General features: G+C 39.6%; 1 protein-coding gene across 1 annotated transcript in view; it reads right to left on the reverse strand.

Moving 5' to 3' along the window:
* Nucleotides 1–13,370: 13,370 nt before the first annotated feature.
* mtmr7b (myotubularin related protein 7b) overlaps nt 13,371–16,434 on the reverse strand; it is an 84,469-nt gene continuing 81,405 nt past the window's right edge. Inside the window, exon 14 of the mRNA XM_028802053.2 lies at nt 13,371–16,180. Coding sequence (XP_028657886.1) covers nt 15,809–16,180 — 372 coding nt within the window. The 3' untranslated portion in view covers nt 13,371–15,808. The remainder of the gene's footprint in view (nt 16,181–16,434) is intronic.

Raw genomic sequence — 16,434 nt, forward strand, 5'->3', positions numbered from 1 at the left:
TTTAAGCAGCACTGTTTTCTGCATTGTTTTCATTTAAAGTAAGCCTTACTTGGTGTATTAACATCTAGCACAAATAAAAATTGTACTAATGGTTATTACAGTTCAATAAAAATATGTAGTTTGTAGTGCAGTGGTCATCTTTTTCAGCCTGTGAGCTGCAGAGTAGAGTTTGAGGAAAGTGTTAAAATGATGGGCTAAACGAGACTTTCCTAAGCTTCATAAAGTGCTGCTACAATCCTTTTTGTAGGGAACTGCCATTGCATAACAGCATCTACTCATAGATCATATGTTCATGGAGAGAGAGAATGATTTTTAGAATTATGAAGACTAGGAACAAGGCTGGAAAGGATTTTAATCAGATAAAGCAGATGAAAGATGAGCAAGGTGTGGTCTTGAGTGAACATGATAGGATCAGGGAGAGATAGAAGAGGTACTTTAAAAAGCTGTTGAATGAAGAAAAGCCAAGGGTAGTATTTGAGGATGGAGTCCCAAATGAAGGGCTTGTACCAAGAATAAGGATGGAAGAAGTAAAGGCAACACTGAAAAGGATGAAAAATGGAAAGGTGACAGGAACGGACAAAATACAAGAAGAAGAGTGGAAGAGTTTAGGAGATGAGGGAGTAGATGTGTTGTTTGATCTAAGTCAGAAGATCTATGGACAGGACAGGATACCAGACCAGTAGAATGAACAGTGTAATTGTACCCATTTATATGGAAAAGGGTGATATTCAGGATTTTGAAACTATAAAGTGATAAAATTGATGTCACATATGATACAAATTTGAGAAAGAGATATAGAGAGAAGGCTTAGGGAAGAGTCTACCATCAGGGAGGAGAAATTTGGTTTTATGCCAGGCTTTGCATTGAGACAACGCATAGAGAAGCATCAAGAAAAACATACAGGTTTGTACTGTATATAGTATTTACTGATTTGGAAAAGGCTGATGATAGAGTGTCATGTCAAGAGGTCTGGAGGTTCATGAGAGAGAAAGGAGCACCAGAGGATTGTCCACGATATGTATGAGGAAATGAGGAGTTTTGCTGCGGTGGGGTTGGCACCCTGCCCGGGATTGGTCCCTGCCTTGTGCCCTGTGTTGGCTGGGATTGGCTCCAGCAGACCCCCGTGACCCTGTGTTCGGATTCAGCGGGTTGGAAAATGGATGGATGGATGAGGAGTTTTGGGGTAACAGACAAGATCCCAGTTAGACTAGATCTACACTGGGGACCTTCTTTAAGTCCTTACCTCTTTGATCTAGTTTGGGGTTACTGAGTCATAGTATATGGTATTAAAGACCAATCCCGATGGTCTATGCTTTTTGCTGATGGCATTGTGTTGTGTAGCACCAGAAAAGAGGAAGTGGAGAGGAAGTTGGAAGAATGGAGAAGGGCTTTGTAAGATATAGGATTGAAGATAAATAAGAAGAAGACAAAGTATATACTGTAAGGTTTAATGATGATCAGGATTCAGAAGTTAACCCGGAGGGCGGGTTATTGAAAAGAGTGGATACATTTAAATACATAGGATCAGTGGTGGTTCAAGATGGAAAATTAGATGTAGTGATAACTCATAGAGTGCAGAGTGGATGGAACTCTTCCATTTCTTAATGATTGTTAAAACTGAAGTCCGAGAGATATTCAGTGACTTGTATATTTTCTGGTCTCCATCCAAGGCTTGTGCTCTTCAATCACCTTTTCATGGCATTGCTTAAAATTCTTTTTGCCCTAATTGTGTAGGTTAGGCCATTATACTGACTCGCCCCAGGTTGGACATTCAAGATAAGGTCCATTTACACTATAATCAGCTGAAACTCCTTGACGGCAGACAGCTGATCTTCATTGAACTAATTGTGTGACTTCTAAAACCAATTGGCTAGCAGTGAAGATTTAGGTGTGAAATATTAAATGGGGTGAATACTTGTCTGATCAATTATTTTGTGTTTTACATTTGTAATTAATTTAGGTCACTTTGCAGAGACTGTGATGATGCGGGTCCACTCTAGACCCCCTCTTCACATATGGGAGCCTCTCTAAACCAACACCATTGATAGTTATGACCGAACTGAGCTGACTAATGGGGACAAATCTCACATGGAGCAAGAGGATGGTGGAAAAGTGCAAAGGTGCTTTTATTAAAAAGAATAACAAAAGAAAACCAAAAACAGTGTCCACAGACCAGTGTTCCAAATGTCAACGAATAATCCATAAAAACCAAGTGAAAAGTGGGGGATAAAAACCATAATAAATAAATCCAGGAGACGTTAAAATGCAGTCACTCGCGCAGCCAGCGGAGACTCAGCAGCCATGAACTTCATCCACCCGAACCCCATCTTGGCTGTCTGAGGTCGGCACTCCTCCTGTCTTTCTTCACGCATCCTCAGTCGTACCTTGGATCGCTGGGGAGGTCCTCTTCCATGCTCGCCCCACTCCACACCATTATTCAGTGGGGTGTACAAGTGGGGCCCCAATAGTGCCACAGCCTACGCTCCTTCGCGGGACCCCAGTTCGTGCTGCCTTTCTCTTACAGGTGGCCCGATCGTCCTCCCGACACTGCTCTTCCATCATCTTTCTATCTCTGTTCTCTTTCTTTCTCTTTATTTTTCCTCGATTTCTTCTTTTCCCCTGTGCCGGCCCATACTTATACAGCTCTGTGGGAACAACATCTTAATCACGCTTTGCAGGAAGCCGATGAAGCAATTGAGAACGATCTCGCCCTAATTACCTCATTAACTCCCCGCGGTTGTGCAATCATGCCCACGGAGACTGACACGGCTATCTGGATTATTTAAAACTGGCCATTCTTTTGAAGTCGCAGACCCACTATACCACAGAAACCTATTTTCAATTTGACATTAAAAAGTCTTTTTCTGTTGATCAGTGTTTAAAAAGTCAAACTAAACCAAATGTCATTCAATGTTGCATAACAATAAAGTGTGAATACTTCGATTGGGGTTAATAATTTTTATAGGCACTGTACATGCAATCATCAAATAACCAGTGAAAGAGGAAAGCAAAAACTCCAGAAGGCTGCAGAAAATAAACCTCTAGGGATTTTAAGGACAAAAGATTATCTGGCCTTAGCTGGGCATTTTATAATACTTAAGGTATTTTCACACTTACAGTCTGCTTGCTTTGTTCCGAATCAGAGGGTGTTTCGTTAGTTTGTTTCAGTTTCTAGTTAGTTCAGTTTTGTTTCATACTGCAATCTTTCAAGTGAACAATAAGTATCAATAAACACTCCGCGGGTATGTGTCATTGGGAAGAAACATTTTTTTCTCAGCAATAAATATCATGGAGGGTCGACAACAGTTGTATTGGTGTACTGCCGCATTTTCCATAATTATTAACAGGAAGACTACTTGAAAAATGAAATGCTAAAGGTCACATTTCAAATAGTTGAGTGTACAACAGAAGACAAGGCATACACTAATCACGTAATTTTCTGTTAACTGTATGCTATTGCACGCTAAGTCTCCAGTAGCCACAATATGAACATTACCTCAGTTTAGTTTATTTCAAACCACTTGTCTACTGGCATAACACTTGTACATATCTGTTAATAATGTTTATTTCAGAATGCTTGATTAACATTAACTAACATGTCAAAGTTAGTGTGGGCATTGAGTTGATGCCCATTTACTGTACGTGCATCACTTTAGTGGTGTAAGATTAGGACATTTGATCATTATTCTCACAGGCACGGCTATTTGTTTCTCATTACTTCTGTATGTGTTTTAAGTGACCCAATCACTAATAAATGTATCCCTTATTTTATATAAATTGTTCAACATTTGTACTTGTGCACATTTATTTTTGTCACCTTTTAATTGTTTTTAATTCTCAACTTATTATGCTGTAAATGAGATTCCACAATTACTTGTACCAACAGCAGACTCTTAGTATGACTACAACAGCACACACAATTTCACGCATAATTCGCAGTATTTCATGTAGTTAGATCAGCTCCATGTTGGATCACATTCATACCCCAAACGAAACGCTGCAGGGTTCACTTGGTAATGGTTTAAGACTTTCTTTCAAAGGGTCTCAATGTCGTTGTTTTGATCCTCACACCAGAGTGTGATTGGCGTGTTCACATCTATCTAAATGAACTGGACTTCTGGGGAAATCTCATCCAAGTTTGAAAAAACCTGTGTAGATTAACTAGGTGTGAAAATGTCTTTAAATAATTCAATATTATCTACATATGGTGGAAAACTCTTAGAAGGTGTGATGTTGCAGGCATCATCATAGTGGTAAGTAAGAAGGAGGCAGTAGGCCGAGAGGGAGAGAGCCTGCCACTGTTTAATACGATTCATTGCTTGCTGTGGTTTAGAAGTCTTTGTCTTTCTATTGCTCAACTTGATAAGCATTCACTTCTGACTCAGAGAGTTTTCAGCCAGCCCTGCATACGGGACAAGACCCTGAGGAAATGGTCACCAGTGACATGGTAGTATCCTTCAACCTTTCCAGCATCACATGTTGAGTACTATGGCCACATGGCAGTGGCACAGAGCTTCACCTCAAGAGACTGAAAAGAAAGAATAAGGAGAAAAGCAGTTATTAGTAGGTACAACATATATATAAATATTTAGGACTGTTTAATATTCTGTGAAAATTTGCATGACTATCGCTATGAACAAATACAAAACTTACAATAAGTGGTGATGCAGTGTTAGTTTTGATCTTTTACAAAAGAAGATTGCTATACGTCAGCCAGCATTGTGGCAAACTCAATAGAAGTCACTTCTTCTCCTTGTCCTCCTTGCCCACATCTTCTCACTATAGATGACCACTCTATCCAGCAGGGGCCGCTAGCTCCCTTGTTGGAATAAGTTCTTTTGTAATTGCGGCATGTTACATAACCCGATACTATATAGATATGATATTAAAAGGTGATACCCCTCCCTTAGTGATGCGGCAGTAAGAAATCACATAGTGGAAATAACTTACCTTTCTTTAATGACGGTTTACGCTGCATAACAGACAAAGGAAGCCATGGCAAGACCTTCAGGAGTGGGGGCCCGATGTATAGAGTCTGCCATTTTCATCGCTGCGCTGGAAGGATTTTCAGGATCGGATGACGTTATCTCCCATTCGTCCGTTGGCTTCAAAGGTGTGCCGGGCAATGTTCCAAGGCTTTATACTCGTTCTTCATGTGCAGGCCCACACTTAGGTGAATCTTGCCATTCCAAACAAGGAAAAGAAGATCCAATGTCATGCTGACTCTGACACACAGAAATAGTACAATGCCCATTTTCCAATTGTCCCTGTCTTGTCTTCTAATGCTTGCCTAGCAATTCTAAATGATGAGCCCCTGTGCTAAATCTGGCTGAGTAGAAAGAAAAGCAGATTTAAAATATTTGCACAGAGCACTTTTTAAACTTTTATTTTGATTACAACCACAAGCCTATTAATAAACATTCGCTGAGCAACCTGACAGCCGCATATCCAGGTAAAAATAACAATATGTAGCATTTGAATAGAAATAAGTAAATGATAACATTGGGTTCATAAAATGTTTTATAAGTTAATGGCATAGCAGTTCTTCCCTGACTTGCAAGAACTGGCCAGGCACAGTACGGGTTTAATTTGATATCTGAGAAAACATTTGTTGGAATAGTTACTGACTTCAGTGGGGAGCTGGGCGAGTTTGGAATACGGTAGAACACCCTTGTAGTGTTTTTGTAGGGACTGACGACAAAAGAAAAGTGTTAAATGCAGGTAACTGCTAGTGATTTCTCTGAATCCCCTTAGTATAGGTCTTTCAATGTGTTTGTTTTTTTTAATATTCTAAATGCAGTTTTTTTTATAATTAATAGTTATAATTGAGTTGTAAGTGTCCTAATTTGATACATTAATTTGTGTAATTATTATTGTCATTTTTGTCGTTTCAAGTTGTTACTCCTTTTCATGAGTGCCACTGTGCTGTTAATAGCAAATGTTGTACAAAAAGCTACTGTGTACAACCTTGACTTTGATATTTGAAACCAAAAAAGGGCTATACTCACACTGCTGCTCCATTCCCACATGTGACACAGATCTGATTTTTTTTTGGAGATGCATCATTAGCAAAAAAAGAAACCTATGGAATTAGAACTTGTCAGAAAGGATTTCCATTGTTCTCGTAACAACTGTGTTGCATCCAATTCTGTCCCATCGTGCTCTCACCATTCCTTTGGGCCATGTGTTTCCTTGTATAGAACACCTCCTCTTCTTCATCTTTCGGCTGCTCCTGTTAGGGGTTGCCACAGCGGATCATCTTCTTCCATATCTTTCTGTCCTCTGCATCTTGTTCTGTTACACCCATCACCTGCATGTCCTTTCTCACCACATCCATAAACCTTCTCTTAGGCTTTCCTCTTTTCCTCTTGCCCGGCAGCTCTATCCTTAATATCTTTCTCCCAATGTACTCAGCATCTCTTCTCTGCACATGTCCAAACCAACGTAATCTCGCCTCTCTGACTTTGTCTCCCAACCGTCCAACGTGAGCTGACCCTCTAATGTACTCATTTCTAATCCTATCCATCCTCGTCACACCCAATGCAAATCTTAGCATCTTTAACTCTGCCACCTCCAACTCTGTCTCCTGCTTTCTGGTCAGTACCACCATCTCCAACCCATATAATATAGCTGGTCTCAATACCATCCTGTAGACCTTCCCTTTCCCAGATGTGATGTTTGCTCTGAGGATGTTGATGGAGAAGTATAGAGAAGACCAGAAGGAGTTGTATTGCGTCTTTGTGGACCTGGAGAAAGCATATGACAGGGTGCCTCGAGAGGAGCTGTGGTATTGTATGAAGAAGTCGGGAGTGGCAGAGAAGTACGTAAGAGTTGTACAGGATATGTACGAGGGAAGTGTGACAGTGGTAAGGTCTGCGGAAGGAGTGATGGATGCCCTTTCTTATTTGCAATGGTGATGGACAGGTTGACAGACGAGATTAGACAGGAGTCCCCGTGGACTGTGATGTTTGCTGATGACCAACCATAATAAATGTGCACAATTTGTTTTCTGTTTCTCTTTCTTGACATCACAAGCTTACGAATTCACACACATTCTGCACTGAAACAATGTGAAGTAGCACAGCAACCAGCAACTGTCTGACAAAGTTGATTTAATAATGTTCAGGATAAACATATGAGCACTTGTCAGATTTGGATCAAAAATTTATTTGAGCAGTCAAAAAAGAAAAATGTGATATGAGGCAAAAATTAGGATACAGTCACATTTAGCTGTGGTGTGAATGTAACCTTAAAAGACATGTGCTTCTTCAGGCAAATGCTGTTTTATGTTCAACAAAAACATGACGAGTGAGACAAGTGAGAGAGAGCACTGAGGGAAGCAAATGGGAGGAGATGACTCAAAGTTGTAGTTTAGCTATTTGATGGATCTATTTATTTATTGGATTTTATCTTCACTACACTATTTCAATGAATTATTTATTGGATGAATTGTATCTGCACTGCATTTTGGACATGTACTATGCATTTTTGTACCAAGTCTTTTTGTTTGTGTCTGCATTGTCCTAGTCCATTTTTGTTCATGATGATCAATGTCCTGGGACACAGAAGATGCCATGGCTGGGGGCACCTGGGGCATCTCACCTCTGAGATCATCATCATCTGACTAAATCCATCCATAACAATTTAAATGTTCAAAATGTTCAGGTTGCACATATGCACACAAACACCCACACACACACACACACACACACACAATTGTATAGAAAACACTGCAGGGCCAATTGGTCCAACCTCCACATTCTTAAACATAATGGTTCTTTAATAGCACTTTATGGTTCTTTACTGGTTTGTATGGTTTTTCATAGAACTTTAGCTTGACAAAGCACCATTTGATTCTGGGAAGGGTTCTTTGCATATGAAATTGGTTCTTCAAGCTTTGAAATACTTACTAATATGTAGAAAAAGAAATCTTTAAGGTATGGTAGGATACTTAACAGGACACTAACAGTTTAGGAAAACCAGAACTTAGCCTGTGTTACATTATGCATGCAGCAAGAGTCCTTCTGACCCATTGATATTTCACAGGTCTGTTACTGTCTATTCATGATTATTTACTGTATTGAGGCTGTTATAAATCTAAATAAATAAAGGTTCTTTCTGAAATCTTTATGTGGATGGGTTTTTATGGCATCGCTCTGAACGGACCACACTGGCACCTTTATTTTTAAGTGTAGTTGGAAACAGGCCTGTAGCACCCAGAATAGTCAATTTCACATACTACAAAAATATTCTTTTTTCTGCAAAAGCAATTAAATTGAGAATATGATATAAGATATGAGAAAAATTACTTAAGACAGCAGTTCTCAAACTGTGGGGTGTGCCCCCCTAGGGGGGCACGAAGTAACAAAAAAGGGGGAGCGAAGATGTGAAAAAAGAAAACAAGAATCAAAAATATGAAAAATACATCTATCCATCCATCCATTTTCCAACACGCTGAATCCGAACACAGGGTCACGGGGGTCTGCTGGAGCCAATCCCAGCCAACACAGGGCACAAGGCAGGAAACAATCCCGGGCAGGGTGCCAACCCACCGCGGGACACACACAAACACACCCACACACCAAGCACACACTAGGGCCAATTTAGAATCGCCAATCCACCTAACCAGCATGTCTTTGGACTGTGGGAGGAAACCCAATAATAAATCAATAATCACAATCCTCCACTCCCAGACGCGTTGCCACCCTTCCACCCAGCTCAGCTCAACATCTGGGATTTCCCATCGTCCTTTTATATTCCCTGACCCGGAGGTGTTCCTGTCCAACAGTCCACAGTTCCTTATTCCTTCCGGGTCAGGGTAAACAGTCCTTTTCTTCACCCCGGGAGCACGTCGTTTCTTCCCATCACGTGACCATGACGTACTCCCGGGTTATAGGGCACATGCGAGCCTACGAGCCCCCTTACAGCGATGCCTGGTGGCCCCCAAGGTATCCAGCAGGGCTGCGTATAAAAACTACATAGTCCATGAGGCCCTGCTGGAACTCGGGGAACGTTCACGCTGTTGGGAGAGCTCCTCCTGGTGGCCTGGGGGTGAGAACCGGAACCGAAAGCCGGCAATCCACCACAGTAGGTATAATAAAATATGCATCTATGATATATCATTAATTAAAAAAGAACAAATTGGTATTAATGGGCTCCTTTCAAAAAAATGTTAGGGGGTTGCGATTAAAACTGTTACGAAAACTCGGGTCGCAAATACTTAAAGGTTGAGAAACGCTGACTTAAGACAATGTTGAGGGTTATTATAAATTTCTTAATAACAATTTAAAATACTGAGGGAAGCTCAATGTCTGGTGGGGCTGTGCCTCAATGGCTCTCAATTTAGCCACGGATTTTTCTCTTGTAAACGTTCAACAGTAGTATCCCAATCAGCATATTATTACTGGGCAACAAAACATGCTGCTGGAGTTAAAACAGAACTCCCACATTTAACTGAACATTTCCAAGGGGGTCTCATTGCTCTCTAGCTAATCTGAATGGCTGGAATTGACAACCCCACCCTGAAATGATAATTGGCATTCTTTATTTGAGCACCCTTGTGTAAAAGAGCATCAGAGAGGTGATAATGATGTTACTTATCTTGATTCAGTCCCACGTGGCAAGTTGGGCATCAAGGTAGAAGAAGTGGAATTCAGAACATAGAGTGTAGATGGGTGGTAAAATGGGTTAAAACCCAGGTAGCAAAGGGTTATGGTGCGTGGAACCTTATCAGAATTGGGTGATGCTAAGTGGGGTGTCCCACTGGGGTCAGTGCTGGGGCCACTGCTATTTTTAATATACTTAAAATTATCTTAATAGGAACTAGGGGGCTTTGCTCCCTGCTCGCTTCGCTCACCAACTCCCCCGACCTGCGCTATGCACCAGCCACTTCGCATCTCTGCCGCTCACGTATGTGGTTTTCACTTTCACCAAACAACAAATCTTTTAATTCTCGCGGATATGCCTCTTTATTGGGAAGAAACACAACTATTCCCTGATGGCAACACAAATTAGACGATCTACAAGTAAAGTTTAAATCGAACAATATATTCAATCTCTTTTCGCTGTTCTGCTATTTCACAGAGTAATAATTTCCGTTTGTTTGCGCTAATGCGATTTTTATTATCATTTTTTTTAGACTTTCGAATTTTAGTTCTTTCATTACCAACGTTTTTGAATTATTTAGGACGTTCGACTTTTCCATATAATCTTTGTCTTTTATTTCTGACCCCGGGCGTAGTTAAATCTCTTGGCACAAAGTCTTGTCTCGCGGGACATGAAAGTATCTCTCTGAAAAAGTCACGTCTCGTCCCAGGCTAAAAAGTCTCATCTTGTCCCAGGATTTTTTTTTATTATAATAGAGAGATAAAATAAAAGGCTGGTTAAGTTTGCCGGTGATACCAAACTACACTCACTGTACAAAGTATTAGGAACACCTGTACACTGGCTTATTTGTGCAATTATCTAATCATTCAATTATGTGATAGCAGAACAACACATAAAACAATGCAGATATAGGTCAGAAACTTCAGTTGATACTCACATGAAACCTCAGAATGGGGAAAAACGTGATCTTGGTGATTTAGACCATGGCGTGATTGTGGCAGCCAGACAGGTTGGTTTCAGTATTTCCATAAATACTGATCTCCTGGAATTTACATGTACACCAGTCACTAGAGTTTACTAAGTATGGTGCGATAAACAAAAAACACATCCCACGAGTAGCAATTCTGTGAACGAAAATGACTTGTTGATGAGAGAGGTGAGAGGAAAATGGTTAGACAGAGCTGACAGAAGAGCTAGGGCAACTCAGATAATCACTCTGTATAACTGTGACAAGGAGAAAAGCATCTCAGAATGCACAACACATTGAACCTTGAGACAGATTGGTTACAGCAGCAGAAGTACATGTCAGGTCTCACCCTTTCAGAAATGCACAGGAAGTTGAGGCTACAGTGGGCACAGGGTCACCAAAACTGAGAAGATGAAGACTGCAAAAATGTAGTCTGGTCTGATAAATCTCAATTTCTACTGTAGCACACAGATGGTAGGTTTAGAGTTTAATGCCAACAGCAAGACTCCATGTACTGAACCTGCCTTCTGTCAACATTCCAGGCTAGTGGTGGTATAATGGTGTGGGAAATGTCTTCTTGGCACACGTTGGGCCTGTTTATACCAATCAATCATCACTTGAATACCACAGCATATTTGAGTATTATTGCTGACCATTTGCATTCCTTCATGGCCACAATTTATCCATCTTTTAATGGTTAATACCAGCATGATGATGCACTGTGTCACAAAGCAAAACTCATCTCAAACTGATTTCATGAATCTGAGTTCAGTGTTCTTCAGTGGCCTTCCCTGTCACCAGATGTGAACCCAATGGAACACCTTTGGGATGTGGTAGGACAGGATATTCACAGCATGAATATGCAGCTGACAAATCAATCATGACAACATGGACCAGAATCTCAAAGAAGTGTTTCCAACATCTTGTTGAATCCATACCACAAAGAATTGAAGCTGTTTACAGAGTAGAAAGAGGTCCTACCCATTATTAGTGGTAGTGTTCGTAGTAATTTACTCAGTGACTGTAGGTAGAATATTAGGAAATACAGAATCAGTCAAATCATTAGAGAGAGATTTGGAGAGCACACAGGCTTGGACAAATGAAATTTAACATAAGTAAATTTAAGGTACAGTATTACACATATGAAGTAGAATTGTTAGATCTGAACACACAATAGGAGGTTTGAAACTTTAAACTAACCCCTTGTATGATAAGGACCTAGGAGCTGTTGAGGACTCCTCACTATCTGCATCAACTGCATCAAGACAGTACACAGAAGCCATTAAGGAGCCAACAGAATGTTAGATTACACCACACAACGTGTAAGGTACAAGTCAAGGGAGGCTATGTTTAGGCTTTATAACACACTAATGAGTCCCTGCCTGGAGTATTGTGTATATTTTTTTTTTTATCTCCAGGCTATAATAAAAAGACATAACAGTGCTAGAGAAACCCCTGAGAAAATCGACTAGTCGGATTCCAGGACTGAGAGGTGTGAGCTATGGAAAGAGATTGAAGGATCTGCCTCTCAGTTTAACCAAATGGAGATTAAGGGGTGACACAAGTGAAGTGTATGAAATTATGAAAGGAATTAGTAGAGTATATGCAGGCTGATACTTTAAAATAAATTCTTCAACAAAAAAATGGGGACACAGTTGGAAACAAATTAAATTACACATAAATGTTATTAAGTTTTTCTTAACACAGAGAACCACAGATATATAGAATAAATTACCAAGTAGTGTGGTGGAGATTAGGACTTTAGGAACCTTCAAAACTCAATCTGACGTTTTTCTGGAGAAATTAGGTGGATTGGATTTGCAAGCTTTATTGGTGCTGAATGGCTTCTTCTCATCAAAATTTTACTAAGGTTCTAATCATTGTTCATTCTAATATTTGAAAAAATACACCCACAGTGACACAGAAAAGGACAAAGGCAAACCATTGCCCCTCGCCAAACAAGGTCTGCCATTAAGGAACTTGAAAAAAGAGAACAAAATCCTTTGTCCCTAGACAGCCCCATTTTTGATACACTGAAGTCAAATAACATATTTAAAATCAGTTTTACATCTGCTGTGTTCAATTCAAGATTATTGTGAGGAAGAAAACCAACTTTACATCTGTGAGTGTAAAACTGGACCCTGCCGTGAGCAATGCCTTCTAGCTAATGTGATACACACAGATGCACAAAGCAGCAATTTGATGGCACAAAGCTGACATTGCATGCTTTGAATCTGAAGAAACAGAAGGCATACAGAAAACACACTTCAGTCCATAAACAAATTCAAGGTGCAAAAATGAGCACCCACTTATTTATCACACCCCATCATTGAAAGATTACTATATTCCAACAATTAATTCAAATAAATTTTTATTTTTATGTTCATGCACAAGCACATCAATGAAAGAGCAACATAAAATGTCAACATTAGACACTGCACTATAGCTGCAGAATATTAATTTTTTTTCATCTTTGAATAAATGTAATTTATAAGAAGCATTTATACCATACAGCTCTGTAATTCCTCTCAAAACTACCTACAAATATCCATGGAAGTAAAGAAGTTGTTCCTTGTGGATGCTACCCATTTTTGAAACTTGACGTTTTCAAGCTATTTTAGCAAACATACATGTTTTTAAAATTATTTATAAAAGTATAGCATGGTGAGACTTCATCTCAGAATGAAAAATATTTTAGTTTAGTTATGCTGCTCACCATTGATGGTCCCACTGAATGACTGTTCACATTACCGATTATTTGAATCATACAAGGGCAACCCTGTTCATTTGTTATAAAAACTGCACTTAAATTAATTCCTGACTTTTGGTCAATGCAAATACAAATAAAAAGTTAGCATCATGCCGCACTTTGATCTTCACTCACCTGACGATAAAGCAATAAAAGTAAGTAAGGGAGAATTCCATCCATATAAGCACATGGGGCAAATGTAACTAATCGCATTTAAGATAAATACTGATGGTCCATTTACACCTAGCATTATTGTAATTGGATATAATTTAGGCAGATTATATTTATATCAAACATTAAAATGCATCTCCTGTTTATATTTCATGTCAAAATAGAGATCCAATGTCACCTTCCCCACACAAAATTCAAACCAGCCTCCACATATGCAGTGGCATAATGGACACCCCCAAAAGCTGGCCACAAGAATATAAATTTAATTTTTGAAAACAGATTAAATATTTGGGCATTTCTAGGTTAAACAAAACAGTGAGTAGCTACTGTGTCATTTCACATGATGTTGCCGGCAACAGATTGGTAGGAGCAGTAATACCTGAAATGAAAAAAGTTAGAAAGCAGATAATGATAAGAAAAAGAAAACAACTAAGCACTGCTCAAAGGAAGCAATTGACACAACCAGCCTTCGCCAAACTAAACCTATAATATCATCTATGCTTAAATCATCAAGGGAGGATGGAATGAAGTGCTATGACGGAGTCGCTAACATTGCTGTGCATCAGGTGAATCAAGCATTATGGTGAGCTCCACAGAAGAGGCCTCTTCTTCTTGTCCTCCATGGCCATCTCTTCTCATTGTAGAAGACCACGAGCCTATTAATAAAGATGTGCAGAGCCTCCTAACAGCCCCAGATCAAGGTAGAAAGAACATCCATCCATCCATTTTCCAACCCGCTGAATCCGAACACAGGGTCACGGGGGTCTGCTGGAGCCAATCCCAGCCAACACAGGGCACAAGGCAGGAACCAATCCTGGGCAGGGTGCCAACCCACCAAAGGGTAGAAAGAACAATAAGCAGTATTTGAATAAGTGAATTATAACATTGGGATCTCAAAATGTTCCAAAAGCTAACACCATAGCAGTTTTCCCTAAAACTGCAACAAAATGGCCAGGCACGGCATGGCTTTAATTTAATTTGTTATCCGAGAAGACATCTGCTTGAATAGTTACTGACTTCAGTGAACAGACAGGTGTGTTTGGAATACAGTAGGACACCCTTGCAGTGATTTTTAAGGGACTGATGACAAATGAAAAGTGTTAAATGCAGGCAATTGTCAATAATTTCTCTGAATTTCATTAGTACAGGTCTTTTTGGTGAGTTTAGGCTATTCTATATTTTAATTGCATTTTTTTTCTTATGATTAATAGTTATGGAGTTCGAAGTGTCCTGATTCAGTCATTCTTATCATTTCCGATTATTTTCATGAACACCAGCCACCATGTTATTGATTGCAACTGCATTGTTGTTAAACCACTGTGTGCAACATTATGTTTGATTTTTGGAACCCAAAAATTCCCATATGTGACACAAATCTGTGTTTTTTTTTTTTGTTTTTTTTTTGAAGAAGTATGATTAACAAAAAAAAGTTACGGAATCATAAGTTGTCAGGAAGTATTTCCACTGCTCTCGTAACAACTGTTTTGCAGCCAATTCGGTCCCATCATGTTCTAACCATTTCTTCAGGCCATTACATAGTATAGAACACCAGCAGTAGTAAATGTGCACAAACCAACAGCTCTTATCTTTCCTTTCGTGATTTTCTTCCTTTACATTACAAGCTTACAAATTCACAGGTGAATCTGTCTTTCTGACCACCTCTGAATGAGGTCTGAGTGATGTGATCACCATCTGTGCATTCACAGTATGGTCAAGTACTCTCTCATCCTGACTGGATCACCAAAACTTACATACAGTAAAGCCAGGTGTAAAAGGGACCAAGGAGGTCACAGACTCTTTACTCCATTTTCTGTATACAGCACAGCACTGTTTCATTCCATAAAACAATGAAACTGAGCATTTTGATCATGTTTGAGAGAACAGGGCCTACCCGACAAAATTCTACCTATAGTGTAACATGGAGATTTGGTGTAAACATGTGACATTCCTTTGTGATTTAGTTAAATTTTATACAGCAATTCGGATGAAGTATCACTTACACTAACAAAAACTGGTAAATTATGAGTCTTTGACTAAGTGTGCCCTTGTAAACCTATAATTTAAAAAAAAACAAATTCTCAAAAAAGACCTATTATTTCATCAAATTTGACCTTTGTAGGGTCTAAAAGATGATAATTGGCTCTTAAAAGTTAAATTAAAATTGCTATAATATAAGTCAAAGTCTTCAATTCCACCTTTCAATTGTAGTTTTTTCATATTCATTGCACACACATATCCCTCCCAAACCCCATTTGGAATGTCACTCCCGAGTTCTTTTTACAACCAGCACAAGGAGCAGGGATTAAGATTTCTATTCAAGCTGCCACATAAGTAGCTTCATCTGAATCGGGATCCTTGACGCTGTCCTCACTAGGTAGTGAGTCTCCACCGCTGGGCGAGCGGCAGCTCAGGTCTGCAACTCCTGACTCTTGATCACTGTTTGCAGAGAGATCAGGGTCTGAGCACTTCAGAGTCTCTTTAGTAAGAATGAGAAGAGAGTTTTCCATGTCTAACTGCTGCAAAGGACTTTCATTAGGAAATGTACACACACTCCCACTGACGTAGTCTTGTGGAGTGTTGGCGATGCTGTTATCAGATGTGGAGGGGCAAAAGTGCTTGACTCTGCCTTTAGGTTTTGGTAACAGTTTGCCATTCTTCATTTGCACCTTTTCTAGCTTGGCAATTTTCTAGTAAAAGACAAAAAAGGTAACAATAAACAAAGATAAATTAGGTTTCACTGATATGGCTACAGACTATCATGTCAATGAAAACAGTAACAAGCAGCAATGGAACTCATTCAGGATATTAATGTCAGGGAGGCCTCAGATGCTTCTTACTCAAACTTACTTCCTTTAACATAAGTTACAAATTAGGACTGGGTGGCATGGCCTTAAACCCATATCATAGTACTGTATAGCTAAAAATTCTGATGGATTTGGTA

This window comes from Erpetoichthys calabaricus, chromosome 5, assembly GCF_900747795.2.
Source record: "Erpetoichthys calabaricus chromosome 5, fErpCal1.3, whole genome shotgun sequence".
In the NCBI taxonomy this organism is placed as follows: domain Eukaryota; kingdom Metazoa; phylum Chordata; class Cladistia; order Polypteriformes; family Polypteridae; genus Erpetoichthys; species Erpetoichthys calabaricus.